Raw genomic sequence first — 16,460 nt, 5'->3', positions numbered from 1 at the left:
TTGCTGCCTTTCTTCCGAGACAGAATGGCATTAGCTTGTGCATCAAGGATCGCTCCCTTGAGGAGCAACCACTCTTCCTGAACTCCCCTTCCCTTTGGGTCATGGTCCCTTAGGGCCTCACCGACAAGCCACCTGAGCTTGTCAAAGTCAGCTTTCCTGTAGTCAAGGACTTCTGTATTGCTGACTGTCTTGCCAGCTTTACAGCAGATGGTGAAGGTGATCAGGTCATGGTTGCTGTCACCCAGCTTCCCATTGATTGTTAGGTCACCGATTAGGTTGTCCCCGGTTGCCAGTACCAGGTTGAGCAGCGCTTTACCTCTCATTGGTCCGTAGACCTCTTGTGTCAGATAGAGGTCATCCATGCATGAGAGGAAGCTTTGCAATTGATCGGATTTAGCTGAGTGCTCTTCCCACAAGATTTCTGGGTAGTTGAAGTCTCCCGTGACAACCATGGTCCTGGAGCATGTGGCTTCAGCCAATTCCCTGGTGAACTCCTCGTGCAGCTCTTGACTTTGGGTGGGAGGTCTGTAATAGACTCCCACCATCGTGTTCCCTGTGCCATGTTCCCCACGGATTTTAACCCAGAGGGTCTCCAGCCATCTACTCTGGTCGCCAATGTCAGCTAGCAGGGACGTGTAGCTCACCTTGACATAGAGAGCTATGCCCCTGCCCCTTTTGTCTACTTGATCTCTCCTATACAGGGTATAACCATTTATAACTGTGGTCCAGTCATGGGTGAAGTCCCAACAGGTCTCCATTAATTTAGAGAAGCATTGAGATGTAGTTGAATTATAATCTTTGTTTTCCACTGACCCATTGTATAGATACAGATTTGGATCATTGAAACTAGATTTGTGTCTTAGTTTCTATATCTGTCAGATACTACATATATACATTACCTATATTTAATAGCACTGCAAACATTAACTACTAGCTGTACAATTCTAAGCATTATTTTTAACAAACAAAAAGCCTGTTTCACTTAATATGGTTGATAACAGTAGCAGTCCTGTTACAGCTGATACTGTTTGTTTTGTATTTGTAAAAGACATGTTTAAGCTACTGTATTTGCTGTTCTGATTTTTTCCCCCTTTGTCTTCATTTAGAAGTGTAAAGCCAGGTTAAACATTTAACTTATACTTAACTTATAAGTATGACTTGACTTATGCAGGAGCATAGAGTTCCTTAAAATGCTGCTGAATATACTACTTTTCTGCTTGATAATGAATATCTGTTCAACCAAATACTTTTCAGTCCCCTGGAAAAAAGCCCTAACACTTACCTACAGGCTAAGTAATTGGGCTAAGGCAATCAAGAACATGAACATGTTCTAAAGCTAAACAGCTGCTATCAATGGATGCTTACTGTACCTGGTTATTGTTAGTTTTTAATAAAGGTGGTGGTGGTTCATGATGTAGTGGTGAGGAGGCTGAACTGCTGTCACTGTCACTGCCATCACTTAGACTAACCCTGAGGAGAAAGAATGCCACAAAAGTTAGATGTAAAAACATAAGACCGCATATGTGGACAGACTTTTCAGGTGAGAACATCCTTTGCTACACAAGCTGTCATTAACTAAGGAAAGTGCCACTGACTAATGGTCAAGAACCCAAGCAACCTGGTGCTTCCACTTTGGAGAATCCAACTGGAATAAGCTCATGTAATACAGAGAGCTGAAGGTGCCTCTCTCTCCACAAACCTTGTGCCTCAGTGGAAGTACACTTTTTTAATTATAAAGCTATCAATATTAAACAGAACAGGAACAACAGCAAACTTGATTTAACTTTTATAGTTTTCTGAGCGAGACAGAGTTGTATGTGCCTTAATCGCAGGACCACTTGAAACTATGGGAAGGAGGAACACGTTCTTGGAGATATTTGTCCTTTGTTCCATAATCTTCCTCACTCCTACGGTTTCTGCTAGTACAAGTATTTCATTGCAAATATGCTGAATAGGATAAGATTATTATAATTGTTTTTATTTTATACTTTTTCCCTAGCTGTGAATTAACAGTTCAGTATCATTTCTTTTTTCAGATTCTCCCCTAGAATAGTTGAACTTTAAATCATTTGTAAGATTTTTGTCTTAACTTGTATCCTGTATCTCATGGAACAGGTCACATTGCACACAGAGGGCTTGATTTAGGTCTAACACCATTGTAAATCAAGATTAAGCACTTGCATCGCAATGGTGTGAAAAATCAGTGCAGGTTAAGTGAATCAAGCTGACAATGAACTTAATGGTTTTTATAGAAGCAGCTCATATTCAGGAATGTCTGGATCTTATAGTTTACAGGAGGTACTTTATGTGTGTTCTCCTTGTAGAAAATGACTGTGGAATTTCCTGGCTGTTTATCAGACTTATTGTAGCTCAGGTGCTGATACCCTTTCCCCCAATCACAACCATGGTCCAACACAGTTCCTCAGGTTTCAAGTTGTTGGCAAGTGTTTGCTACTCACCTGCGACCTCTGCTTCCTCCACGAGTATTTACAGGTCTCTCCATTTCAGAGTCATTCTCATCTGCTTCATCTGATTCATCTTCATTATCATCAGAACGCAGATCTTTCATTATAGACCTCAAGGGACCTGAACAACACAATCAACAAAACATACACAAATCAAACTCACATTGCAATGCTCAAAGAAAATAATCCACATTAATCGTTTACTCATGTGAGTAGGCTTAGCAACTTCAATAGCCTTACTCACAACAGTAAAAGGAGTAATACATATAAATGTTTGTAGAACTGGTCCCCTGCAAGTAAGTAAAATATTTCCATACCAAATATTCTCCATGCATGTTTTAATTTAGGAAAAATGGAATATTTTTTTTTGTTATTGTAAACAAGATACTTTTACACTGACAGGCTTCCCCCCTTCCCTTTCTCAAAGGATATTTTATGTGAATAAAGACTAAAGCTCTACAGGGACATATTGGTAATAGCACATTTGTTAGGTTAATCGATGCATTGGAAAGCAGAGTCTAATAAATCATTTTGATTGTAACTTGTTCTGGGCAAGGCAGTCTTTGTCTGCCTGTTTTTGATTTATTTAGATTTAGCTGTTCCCTTTATTTCAAAGTCAATTTCAGGTCAAGTGAGCACTTTGCTACTGTGGCTGTGTAAAAAAAAGTGTGTCAATCTCATGTGACACCATCCTATCTCTCTCCTTTAATTTGTCTCAGGTGCTAAGCCTGGTTCTCCTGTAAACCTGCTTAAACATCAGTTTAGGATTTACCTACTTTTATTTCATCTATTTTTTATAATGTAGTTATTCAAATCTGCATGTTTAACATTTCTGGGCAATGTAAAACAGGACAGCTGCTTTAAAGGAGGACTGGTAAGGAACAGTTTAACAGAATCATGCCACAGGGAGTTTGATTCTAGAGTACATCATATTTAAACACACAAAGCAGCCGAGTTGGGCCCACCTGGCCCCGACCCCGCAGCTGGGAGCCCCAGGGGCTCCTGGCCTGAGAACATGTGGCTGTACCACTCCAGAAACTCAGGGAAACACTGCCCAGTGCAGCAAGCAGGGGGGCCGCAGCTGCTACCACCACAGCACAGCCCCAGTGGGCGAGCCTGGAGCCGGCGCTAAGCACAGGAAAAACAGCCCCTCCCCTGCCCTGTGACCAGTGCCCCACTTGCAGCCAGCATGGGGCTGTCTGTGCCTGCTCAGGACAGCCCTGTGCACGCTGCAAGCGGCTGCAGCAGGGACCACTGGCCACAGGGTGGAGGAGGAGCCACTTTTCCCTGCACTCAGCACCAGCTTGTTCTTTGCTGTGGAGCAGGGGTTCAGCAGGGTTGGATGGCACTGCGAGTGAGCAGGTGCACGGGGCCCACACCAGTGTCCCGGGGCCAGCACCAGTGGGGCCCAGAGCAGGGCAGCAGGAGTACAGGGTCACAACCAGCAGGGGCTCTATGGAGCTGAGCCAGCTCCCCACTCTCCCTGCTGATGCAGCCCAGCCCAGCCCCCTGCCAGCCTGCACCCAGCTCTGAGCCCCGCTGGTGCTGGCCCTGAGACATTGGGACATTGGTCCCAACATGGTGACCAGGGAATGGGGCACCTGTGAAGGGTCAGGGCTACCCATGCAGCCCTCGACAGCTTGCCAAAACTGGGTAAGCAGACCTCCACCCAAAATAATTGACCGCTCCTGCTTTAAAGGGTGCTGTGAGGTGTGAGAAGATAAGCAAGGCATGAGGTAATAAGCAGATAAACAAGGTTCAGTCCTGTCCCAGCATGGACAATCCCCCATCCCCACTGCCCAGCCCCTGTGTAAGGAAGTAAGCACTGTGATATACAAATTAGTTTTTGACATTGGTTGCCATTCAAGTCACAAAATTTATGGAGGGGTGCCTAAGTCCAGTGAGGCTAAGTGCCACTGCTTTAATTAAAAAAACTCAAAGTACATTGCTAATGTAATTGAATTAAGCCTCATAAGACTTTTGTAATGTAGTTAGGTACTGTTACATGAAGTTTGATAAACAGAGAAACTGAGTCAGAGAGAGGTTCTCTTATATAACATCAGAGCTGGAACAAAGCCAGAACTGCTAGGCAAGGGAGCAATGGCTGCTCCAGGCACTGGGAGCCAGGTGGACTGAGCGGTGTGGCAAAGTGCCTGCCTACTCCTCACACTGGGGAATCTTTTTTGAGGATTGGGTGGGGAGCAGTGGGAGGCTGCTCCTCCCCTACCCTCCCATAAGCCAAGGTGAGGGGAGCATCTAACCCCCACAGCTTCCCACAGCTTCTCTAGACAAGGATAATCCCAGCCTGGTGAAAGCAGACCTCACTTGACTGGGAGGAGGTGAACAGCAGCTTCTTTCTCCAGAAGCATTATAAGGGAAGGGGGTGGGGGGTGACCAGGGCCACAGCCCCAGGCACTGCCTTTGGGAGTCAGGGGAAGGGAGGGAGGTGGCAAGTGCAAAAATAGTCACAACTACAGTGGCAGCTGATCACACTGTTGCAATTCGCATTGCAATAGTTGGCAATGCTCCAGTCATTGCACAACTGCTCAGGGTGTGGAATTGGTCTGGCTTTTCCCACTTACCCCGGTCACAGAATGCTTGAGGAACATTTCACAACCACCCGACTCCTCCTGGTCACTGGGAAGAGTCAAATGGCAGAGAAGCATACAGGTCCCTTGGGAGAAAATCTCTTGGAAGTGATTTCTAGCTGACTGGAGGTAGGTTATTTTTCTCTAAGAACAGCCATTTTTGTTCTGGGAGAAGCTGTCTGAGTAACTGTATGAACACTGTTTCTACCAGAAGGGCTGCAGTTCTTCAATAGAAATATAACACCTGTACACAGCCATATGACCAGACTTCTCTAAGGGAGGGAAAACTGTGCCGTGGTTTACGTCAATTCTGACAGAAGTCAGGCCAGAGTCGTTCTAATTACTTTGGCTGGCAACATCAGTTCTCAAAAATCTTTATTTAAGACAGTGTACAAGTAAGGATATGCAGGATTTGTTGAAGTTGGCTTGGTTTGAGCAAATTCAAATCAGTAGATTCCGATCATTATTTACACACCTTGAGGCCTGCTTGGAGTCAAGCCCAGATAGAGCTGACGGGCAGATACCTAGTGGGTCAGGCACTCTAATGCCAGAAGAGGCAACTCCCATGGTAGTATTCATTGCCAGCTGAGGCACTATTAAGTGCTTGCCACAAGCTAAAGCAGATGATCATCACTGTCTCTTTTGCCTGTTTTAGATTTACACCAGAGTAAACTCACCCAATTCAAAATGCTTATTAATTCAGAGTTCAACAATATCTAGTGGTTTGAGCCCTTCTCAGGACTCTTCAGAAGAGAAGCCTTGTTCTTGGCTTTTGATAAGCTTGTGGGAGTCTAGGAATAAATTCTTTCCCTGGCATCTGCATTACCACCACAGGGACTGGAGAAGGAGATACCAGTTGGTCCTGTTGGCCAGCTCCCTTTTCAGTTGCCTACGTGTGCACAGAGTGAGTGGCTGAAGGGCAAAACAGTTGAAGAGAATGAGCAAAAGGACTAATGAAGGGACTTAAGGTGAAACTATGATAAAGAGGCCATATTTGGACAGCAAGAAGATGGAGGGAAGATAAGAAAAAGATTAAGAAATTGAATATGTACTGTATAAGATGTAGGAGGAAGAGAAATGAAGGATAGAAAGTATGAAAAGGATAGAAACATTTGAAAATAAAGTAAAAATGGACCAAGGAGCTGAAAATACAGAAGAAAAGTATAGGAAAATAAAGAAAGAAAAAAACCAAGAGGCAACAGCAAGTTAAAAAACTAATATAGGATGGAAATTTAACAACAACATACAAAAATACCTGATCCTTCTCAAAGGTGGGCGCACACAAAAAACCCCCAAACAAACAAATAAACAAAATCCCCCACATTTATCCATTACTACTCTCTGAGGTACATCATATTGCAAAGATTTGCAAGGCCACTCTAAGCATCTTGTCCTCCAGTGATCCTTTTCGGATTCACTAGCAGCCCTTAGATAGTTTTGAGTATTTGACTCTCCAAGGAAAGAGAAATTGAACCCAGAGTGTTCTGTTCATCTGCTACAAACAGCCTGCTTCCCTAGCAAGTCCAAAGCTACCTCCTGATAGGCTTAAGTGCCGTTACCTTTTTGTGTGTGCATAATGTGTGCAACACAAGACCTTTTTATCTTTACTCTTCCTGGTGTCTCTAGAAGCAATCAGATGGCATTATCTTTGACCCTTCAAAGAGCAGCCAGCTGGCTTGCTCCTCTTTGTTATGAAGAAAGGTCTTCTAGGCCAGACAGAGACATATATCCACCTTTGGTATCTCCAGAGGCAGAAGGTATCCTGCCATACAATGTTTTCTGTATTCCATCCCTAGTAGATACATGTGTGTGTTTATGAAGACACAGACAGGATGATGCATTTCTTTAACAGGGAATTCTCAGAACAAAAGATTTTTTACTGGCATTTTACTGCTGTAGGAATAGAGGCAGGCAGACCACCCACTCCTTGAAGATGGTGGTGGTAGAAGTGTAGGAAGAGAGGCCCAAGACCTATTCTGCAAAAAGCTAAGAACTAGAAGTGTGTTTGTTTCTGAGCTCATGTTAAGTTCAGGAAGAAGGAATGGGTCTACTTGGCTCCCCAATAAAATTATTAGAAGAAATTGTGGGAAGGAACAGGGAGGGAGAAACAAATCTATACCAGCTGCTCAGGTTATAGGGCAGACCATATTATTAGGTAGCTTTTCATGAATAGTGGTGCAATATGAAAGGTCTTGCACAGCCTTAATTACAAACCAAATGTCTGAATCCAGTAATGCAGCAGCAACCTATTTTCATTTTTCGTGTCTCAGACTAAATCAGGGCAGACAAAAGAGCAGCTCCCTGCTGTAACTCATAATGCTTTGTAGGAAGCATTCTGAGTTACAATGATCTCCCACACCAAACTGAAGTTAATTCGGGTTGGGGAGTTCAGCTGCTGGCTGTGAGCCTATAGCCGGTTTCCCCTAGAAATGGTCTCTCCTCCCTCCCAGCCCAGGTGCTGTTTTCAGAATGGGAAGGGGCAAAGGGAGCTAATTCTAGGGGTTCCCCACCCAGAGATGGAGGGTTAAGTGGGTGGATTAGAGCCCCCTTACTTTGGGAGGACTCCAGTCCATCCACCCCACCCTCTAGTGCTGGCTGAAAAACCCCAAACTGAATTCCCTCCACTCCATTCCTCCCTCCTATTCTGAAAAACGCTTCGAGGCAGGGAGGCAGGCAGACAAGTTACTGAAGACACTATGTTTTGAAATGTCTTCATCTGAACCCTCATGAAATCAGGGTTCAGATTCTTGCAGGACTGGGCCCTTTGAAAGAGCTTTGTAGCTATGCACTTCTGCTTGGTCACAACTATAGACAGTGTTCAGGGGCCAGATTGGGCCAATATCATCACTTCTGTCTGCACCTATAGATGTAACACATTGGAAATAATGCTGTTAAAATACATATCTAAATCAGTAATTGTCAGCTTTCTAAAGACAGTTTGATAGATATATGTGCTCTGTTTAGCACCTCAGACAGAAGATTTGATTTTAAAAAGAGATCTAATCTATAATAATTATCTTAAAAGCAAAAATATATATTTGAGGTATATGCATGGATAAAATGAAAAAAAAAACCTATTTTAATTAATCAAAAGCCATTTTCCTTGTATTGCTTCCTGTTTTGTTTTTTTGTTTTTTTTTGTTTTTGTTTTTTTAGAGGGGAGGGGGTTAAAACCTGATTAAGAACAATCTTAGTTGTCCAATCTGATGAAGTCAAGGGAAAAAAAGCCAAACTGGAAATAAGTAGTTTAATAGCTCTAAGAAAATAAATCTCAGTTTATTTACACATGAACTGCTTTGGCAGGGGCTTCTGACAGCAACTCACACTTGTTTACTTATTTCCGAGGAAGCTAAAAATTATTAGCAAGTAAACCAATACCTATATGTAAAGTCTAATAATTATCTCTTCTCTTTACGTCAGATTATTATGAAAAGTCAATATTGTTGCTTTTCAAATTCTAAAATAATATGGAGCCAAAGCCAGGAGGTTAGCCAAGTGCCTTCCAACTCTTGACAAATTCATTAAAATGGGAAAGGAGTGGGAAGAAACATTCAGCAAGTCACAGAACTGGACCATCAGACAACGGTCCTTCAAAGGGATCCTGACTAGATGTTAGCTGAGTGGGGCTCCAACCAGGAGGAAAAATCTATAGTTACTCATTCTTCTGCAGGATTAAAACCCTAAAAAGGCAAGCTTCTTAAGGTCTAGCAGCTATGAAGTAAGTAGCACACTTTTGATAATATATAACTGAATCAAACAGCTATCTTGTCCCTCTTCCCAATGAGCATAAATATTTCTCAATGAGCATAAATATTTCTCTTTCATCTTTCATGTTTACATATGCCTAGGGGAAAGAGGGGAAAATAGATAAAGCAGAACAGAGGCTAATACATTACTTCAGACCATAAGAGACAGCAGAAAAGTGGTAATGAGATGCCATCTAATTACGTTGTTTGTTGGCCCCTTCATTTCACATTTTTCTCAATTTCTTTTCCTTTTTTGGTACCTTGTTGTCTGCTGTTCTGTGATGGTGTAAAACTGGAGCTGGAACTTGAGCTTGAACTGGCTGGGCTAGGCTGTTCAGACTTAAAAGAACAAGAAACAAACAAACAAACAAACAAACAAAATAGTAGTAAATATTCAAACTTCATAAAAATGTAGTAGTTTGTTTCATGGACTTCTCTGCAAGGAAAAAATACCATTATACAGGATAAAACACAAAGATCATTATTACTGGCCACTCCATAGTATCAAGGAGCCAAATAATATACAAATAGCTATGTATACAACACACAGACGCACATGCTCCGCTACAGGCGTCATAGAAAGCTGGGTTTGATAAAACCACTAATTATACAGTAAGCTACCCTAGGCTCAGTGTGAAGAGTTATGCAGCACGAGTTCATAATGCAAGAGACCTAAGAGTGTAATGTGGGCTTGTCTAACTGTAGCCAAGGCATTTCCCTAATAAATCATGACACTGTAAGCTCTAGTGCAAATATATGCACCCTATGGATTTAACCAAAAGGATTTAATTATGCTAGATGCAAAATTATTCTACATCCATAGATATTAATAGAAAATTATTTCAATAAAATTATTAAAGCTAGTTGATAGCACTGAATAGAGAATTATAAGCCTTACAACAGATTTCTACATGTTGTTTAAACAAGTCTTTAGAAAGGATACAATTTTCTATTAAATCCTGTTCAGTACTCAAAAGACTTCTTGTACAATTCCATTGGTTTCATTCTTATTAAGATTTTATATGTTTTTCTCCATAAGTTCATTGAGTTCTCATCCCCATTACCATGTTATATACCTACCTTCATCCACCCACCCATATTCTATACGTTTGTAGTTTCAGCACCTAAAATGTGATAGAAATGAAGGAAGTGTTTGCTAAATAAATCCATGGTAGAGATGGCTAAAAGAAAGGTTTAAAAACCAATTAGCCTGAAGAGAATAATGGCTCAAAGGAAGCATGATAACCTGGGCAGAGAATTGGACGTTCAAACCCAATTAAAAAAAAAAAAAAGAAACATCTCCCCAGTACTTCATAGAATTGTATTATCATGACATGTTATCCAGGTTAAACAGAAATTTTCCAGCTTTTCTTGGCAATGTGTTCTTCCCTGTGATTAATCTACCACTAAATTCCCGTAAAAAAAAAAAAAAGCCAGCAACAATATCTAAATATTTAGCTACTGTAAAACTCTGAGTTAACTTGCACTTTCATGTACACACATTATACAAGCCTAACAGCTGTTTTTTCACCATAAATCAACCTACTGTTGCCCTTTATAATGAAAAGGCAGATTTACAGCCCTTTGCTGCCTTTTTGCACAATCAAGAAGATGCCTGTTTGGGTAATAGAACATTTCTCTTTTTCTGTGGGTGTTTGGGGCAGGGTGGGGAGGAAACTTAACATCTGTTCTTCTCAGTCAGACTGATGACATACAAACGTTGGGCCTGAGCTCACAGAAACATACAAACTTTATTCAAATATGACAGTTTTCAAAAAACTGAGAACTAAATGGGATTTCCCAACTGTTATGTACATAGTAAGCATTCATAGTATTAGGCAACTAGTGTTACACTCCACTTTCCTTAATATTTTTGCCAATGCCCTTTCATGCAAAAAAGAAAAAAAAGAAAACCTGCTGGAAGCAAGGACAGTTAAGGAATGGCATTAAAAACACTTGAAAGCTGTAATTAATGTTATCATTAATATTTTTCATCGTGTAATAATTTATAACAATGTAAAATAAAACTATAACAGGGAGCATAAACTAGAGACACCAACATTCTGGAAAGAAGTTTCAGGCTCTTGTCCCAAGTATTTATCTTCCAACATCTACTTTTTGCAACACAGTAACTTGTCAACAACTGGTTTCATTGGGTTCCCATGCATTTTTATTTTTTCTGATGCTTCACTAATTGTTTTTATAGATAACTTTTAACTTATATGAACTAATTGCAAATTCTAAGCTTCCACTTTAAAAAAGATCACAGCAACATATACAGATTTGATTTAGAATATTTTAGCTGTGTGTGTTGTCACAAAATGCGATGTTACATCCCCTACAATTTATGTAAGACACTTTCACTGTTTTGATTGTGGATTAACCTTCTAGTCATTCAATACTCTAATACTTATGTAGGATAACATCTTACTAATCCTTTCTAACACTGCTACGGATATTGTGCTCCACTGCCAAATAATTGTCATTACTGGAACTACAAGCACCAACAAACACAACTCCCAGCAGTAAGTGTTTATAGGATCTAGAACTAGGGGTAGAATATGTGTTTATTTTTATAAATTCACTGTATATATCTTTCTGATATTAAAGGATACAATATTCCTCTGCTTCAACTAAAATTAGGATCTAAATCACTTTGAGAAATCAAACAGGAACAGCCACTCAGCACAAGAAGATAAACTTTCCTTTTAAAATATTACTTAATGCTACCTTGAACTCATTCACATTATGTGCTTTTAACTTTAGGAACTTGTTTCATGTGAAGGACTGGCAGTTGAGTATTACCTTCTTGAAACTAAAGTTCACTTTAACAGTTCTGAGAAATCCTTGAAGAGAGAGAAAGAGCTGCTTTTAACACGTAAGAATGACTATTATTAGCAGAGAAAGTTTGCATTTTAGAAGAAACTGAAACTGTCTTCCGTATGTGAATATGGATTAGTGTCTGCTGGGCTGACACTTCTTGTTACCAAAAGCTATCTTTTGTCACTTAAGCAATGCTTTTTGACAGTTTTACAGGCTTTTTTCCCAAGGACTTTAGTATTTATGGCTTTATTCACTTGGGCTTTCTGTTCTTATCCACCGATTACTAATCACCAAATAGATTTTTTTATGGGACTGAAATTAGCTAAAAGGATGTCCTCCAACAATGAAAGCTCAGGATGGTACCAGGAAAAGGTTCTTTGAGATGTCTTTATCCTGTTTTACTCATTTTCTTTTCCTGCAGACAAACTAATGGGGGTTTGGACCCAAACTATTCATTAGTGCAATGACCTGATACAATTTATTGCATTCTTAGACAGTCTATTTTCTTTTTAGTGCTTTCACCCTGATGCACAAGAGACACTGGCTTCTTTATCAGAGCTGGCTGAAAGACTTAGAGTTTTGAAATTACTTGACAAAAAGGATGCTTTGGGCTGAAAAGCTCTTTTGAAGACAGTTATGCACCCTTTTACTCAAATCACTCTGCTTCATTCCATCCCAAACTTTTTCTTCTGTTTCCTGTTAATGCAGTGGATTTAGTTTTGATTTGCAGAGTTGATTTCAGGCAAATTCATCTATCTAGATTTCTATCATCCAGATATATCAATATCAATATATCTATATAAATAACATGACAGCACAAGACTGTGCAATAGGTGGTGAGAATTTTATGGAAATCATTTATTATTTGGAATTATATAAATATTTCTGACCCTTCTCCCCGCTAAAGATAAAATGGGTGTATGGGAAAGGGGAGAAAGCTTGTTAGAAGAGACTGGAAAAGACTACAGGTGGGTATTAATAGTTTGATTCAATATTTTAAATGCAGCTTTTGTTTTGTTCACAGATGTCAACCCAAGGTGAAAAATAATAATATAACCCAGTCTATATATTACTACATAATGCTCTAAAGCAGGGGTTGGCAAACCTGGCACTCATGCCGAGCATGGCACGTGAGGCCATTTTGCTCAGCATGCCATGGCCAGCCCCAGCTCTGGGTAGCTGCTGCCAACCATGTGGCCCAGGCTACTCCCAGCAGGTGGCTGGGAAGCTCCAAGCCCTGCCACAAGCAGCTACCCAGAGCCGAGGCTGGCTGCAGCAGGGAGGCTGCAAACAGCTGCACTGGGCTCCAGCATCAGCTCTGTACCGGCACATGCACGCGCACCTTAGAGCGGGTGGCGGGAGGGGCCTGAGGCAGCATACCCCCGGTCTCTCCCCCGCTGCTGGCACAGGGGTCCAGAGCCTGGCGCAGCTGTTTGTAGCCAGCTTGGGCTCTTGCAGCCTCCCTGCTGCAGCGTTCCAGAGCCCAGGCTGGCTACAAGCAGCTGCTCCAGGCTCCAGAGCCCAGTCATCAGCTCTGTGCTGGCAGCAGGGGAGAGGCCGGGGTTATGCTGCCTCAGGCCCCACCCAACATCTGCTCTGAGGCGTGCATGCAGATGTTTGCAACCTCCTGGCTGCAGCCAGCCCCAGCTCTGGGTAGCTGCTGCCAACCACAGAGCCTGGGCTGCTCACAGCAGGGCTTGCAGCTGAGCCTGCCTCATTCCTACCTGCTCCAAGCCCAGCACTAGCCCAGCCCCCCTACTGGGGTGAGGCTGGTGCTGCCCCTTGGGCTGATGGGTAGGTTCTGGGGTGGGGCCTCGGCTGATCGCGCTGAACCCCGGGGGTTGGCTCCTCGGGGAAGCACAGGGCTCTGGCAGCCACAGGGTATTGTTGGGTCAGATTTTGTCCGGTGGCCCAGCAGCCCAGCTCTGTGCACCCATGCATCTGGTTCTGTGCGTCTGTGTGCACATACGTCTGGTTCTGGATGTGTGTGTGCATGCGTCTGTTTTGGTTCTCTGTGTTTGTGCACATGTGGTTCTGTGTGTGTGTGTGTGTGTGTGTGTGTGTGTGTGCGCGCGCGCGCGCAGTTCTCTGTGTGTGTGGTTCTGTGTGCATGTGTGTGTGTCTGGTTCTCTTTCTGCTCTCCTTCCTCTCTCTCCCCCCCCTCTTTTTTCTTTCTCTTTCCTTCTTTCTCTTTCTCTCTTTCCTCTTTTGCTTATTTCTCCTTTTTTTTCCTTTCTCTCTCACTGCAACATGCTTAACAAAAAAAAGTACACGACAAAGGCAACATTTATGATTATTAAATATACTAATATGCACTGCGTCCTGCCATGTACCGCCCCCCCCTTTCGTTTTTCTGGAATGCCGGCACTCCGGCACCTTCCAAAGTAGACCTTGTGGTTTTTTCGGCACTCCGATCAAAAAACGTTGCCTGCCCCTGCTCTAAAGGATGTACATTTTCCATGTACTACCAATGTTAAAACCTTTACCTGTTTTAAACTGTTTATAGATGAGTACTAGTTACTTGACCATTTATTCAGTAGTTGTCTTCTCAGGAAGTGAATACTTTAAAGAAAGTTCTAAGATGCGTAACTTTCTCTTATGCTAGACTTCCTTTCTTTAGCAAGGATTTGGAGAGGCAGGGTAATTTCCACTGCATCCTACTGTATGCTGCCATAGAGCAACATTGCAGAGTCTTAGTTAAAACATAAGTGTGCTCTTTCATTATATATTTGCTAACAGTCCTACTATGGATAGGACAGTCCCATCTTTTCTTGCTTTCTAGCCTGAACCCTGAGGAAAAGGTAGTGAATTTTTGGCTGCTCTTTTCACCTTTGGGTTCTAAATGCCACTGCAGCTGGATAGCAATAAATCTTCACTACCCATGCTGTCTCTGCAGGAATAGAAGATGGCACTTAACTCTCTCTCCCATTCTCCTGACAACAACTAGCCATCAGTTTCAGTCTTGCTCAAGGGAAGTTGCAACAGGAAGAAATGTAAATCAAAGGGTGCATCTACATGAAACACTTTACTGCAAAGCAGCATAGTTCACTGCGCAGGAAACCTCACTAATTGCAAATAAATTTGCTACCTGCGAATGCAAGTAGCAAATTCATTTGCAATTACTACCTGAACAGTAGCCTCTGTGTAGACACCTGCCTGGGAGCAAAACTGATCCCAGTCAGCAAGCCACCAGAGGGTGGGAGGTTGCTCCCTGCTCCCAGGAGCTGCCTACTGCCAGGGCAGGCTCCTCCACCAGAGCCCAAGCAGGGACTATGTCCCCCTGCCCCAGCAGCAGGAAGCTCCAAGCCCCCCACTCCAAGATTGCAACTACACTGCAGAGCCGGTGCTGGGAGCTCCCTACTGGCGGGGACTAAGAAGCCTGTTCCTCATTCAGCTCCATGATTGCGAACCTGAGCAGGGAACAAGCTCTCCAGCGTGTTCCCCACCCAGCTCTGTGATTGCTATGCTAAGTAGGGAACAGGCTCTCTAGCCCTCACCCCAGAATCATGGAACGGTGGCTGGGAACTGTCCTGGTCAAGGACAGGTCCCAGCCCCACACCCTGACTGGGGAATCTAGGCACGGGGCTTGGAAAGAGCTGCAGGGGTAGAGCAGGTCCCAGCCCCCTGCCCTTATCTATTGGTGCGGAATCCCCACTCATCTGGGGGCTCACTGCTAGCTGCTCCACTAGCAAATTGAGTAAGGGGGCTGGGAGCTGCCCCACCCCTGTAGTTCTTTTCAAGTCCCTTGCCCCAATCAGGAATCCAGGGTTGGGAGCTTCCTGATGCTGGAGCAGGGGGACATTGTCCCAGCCCCAGCAGCAGGCAGCCTCCTGGGGGCAGGGAGCCATGTCCCAGACCTGGCCATGAGATAGTTATCTCTTGGCCCAATGCTCTGTGCCAACTCCTGGGGCTAGCACCCAGGGGGAGGCTACAGCAGCAGGGGCCCATTGCAGGGCTCCAGGAAGCAAGATCAGTTTACTGCCATTAGCAGCATATCTGCTCCTGCCTCCCTAGATGCCTGCCTGGGAGTGCTTACTTGTGAGTAGTTACTTGTGAGTAAACAGCTCCCAGATCTAATGCATGTGTAGACACACCCAAAGAGGGGGAATTTAAACTTCAGTGTAGGGTACATAGGCATGTATAGGCTTACATACATCAGGAATTCAGATTCGTATAATAACATAACATATGACTTGAAATCAGAATTGAGTTAAATAGACTTTGCCTAAATTTGATATTTTTGAGCTGCCAAACGATAACAACATCAGAAAAAAATTAGATAGAATTAAAAAAAAAGTGTTGTAATAATTCACAAAAATTAACCTTCAGATGCTCACACTATGCAGACTAGAGGGGAAGTTAAGCTTTTATGTCACAACCAAAAATACTTAACTATCATAATAAAGTTCTAATTGTTAAGAGAATTAAGGTTATTTAAAACTGCAGTCATTTAAAATTAAAGAGTTATAAAATTAAAGCAAGAAAAAATAATGCAATTGTGGGAGGGAATCAATGAAACTAAAATAACAGTTAAGGTTTTGCTTCAATAATCCATTTTGGTTTAAATGAAAGCTGAAATTCTCTTGCAGTCACATGATTCCATGTATGTATTATGTATGTAATGAGACTTATAATGATAAGCTGGCAACATTATAATACTGTTCCCATTCAAGTCAGAGGAAGTTTTGCCACTGAATTCAATGGGAACAGAATTAAGACATCTATTATATTTCTCAGAACTGTAATTTGCTTGAGTTGATTTATCATACAGATTTGTTTCAAATGTAAATACTTTGCAGTAAAGAATTTTTTTTTTTTTTTTTTTTTTTTTTTTTATT

The 16,460-nt window shown here is 42.4% G+C and overlaps 1 protein-coding gene across 7 annotated transcripts in view; it reads right to left on the bottom strand.

Annotated features, from left to right (window-relative positions):
* MLLT3 (MLLT3, super elongation complex subunit) overlaps nt 1-16,460 on the bottom strand; it is a 268,280-nt gene that overhangs the window by 21,127 nt on the left and 230,693 nt on the right. For all 7 annotated transcript variants that reach the window (XM_019517499.1, XM_019517503.1, XM_019517500.1 and 4 more), the window contains 3 exons: nt 9,060-9,138; nt 2,460-2,586; nt 1,371-1,470 (listed from right to left, as the gene is read on the bottom strand). In XM_019517499.1, coding sequence (XP_019373044.1) covers nt 1,371-1,470; nt 2,460-2,586; nt 9,060-9,138 — 306 coding nt within the window. The remainder of the gene's footprint in view (nt 1-1,370; nt 1,471-2,459; nt 2,587-9,059; nt 9,139-16,460) is intronic.

This window comes from Gavialis gangeticus, unplaced genomic scaffold (genome assembly GCF_001723915.1).
Source record: "Gavialis gangeticus isolate Ggan-Ray unplaced genomic scaffold, GavGan_comp1, whole genome shotgun sequence".
NCBI classification, from domain to species: domain Eukaryota; kingdom Metazoa; phylum Chordata; order Crocodylia; family Gavialidae; genus Gavialis; species Gavialis gangeticus.
Note: the sequence above shows the minus strand (reverse complement) of the source record. Positions and strands in the feature narration are given on the sequence as shown.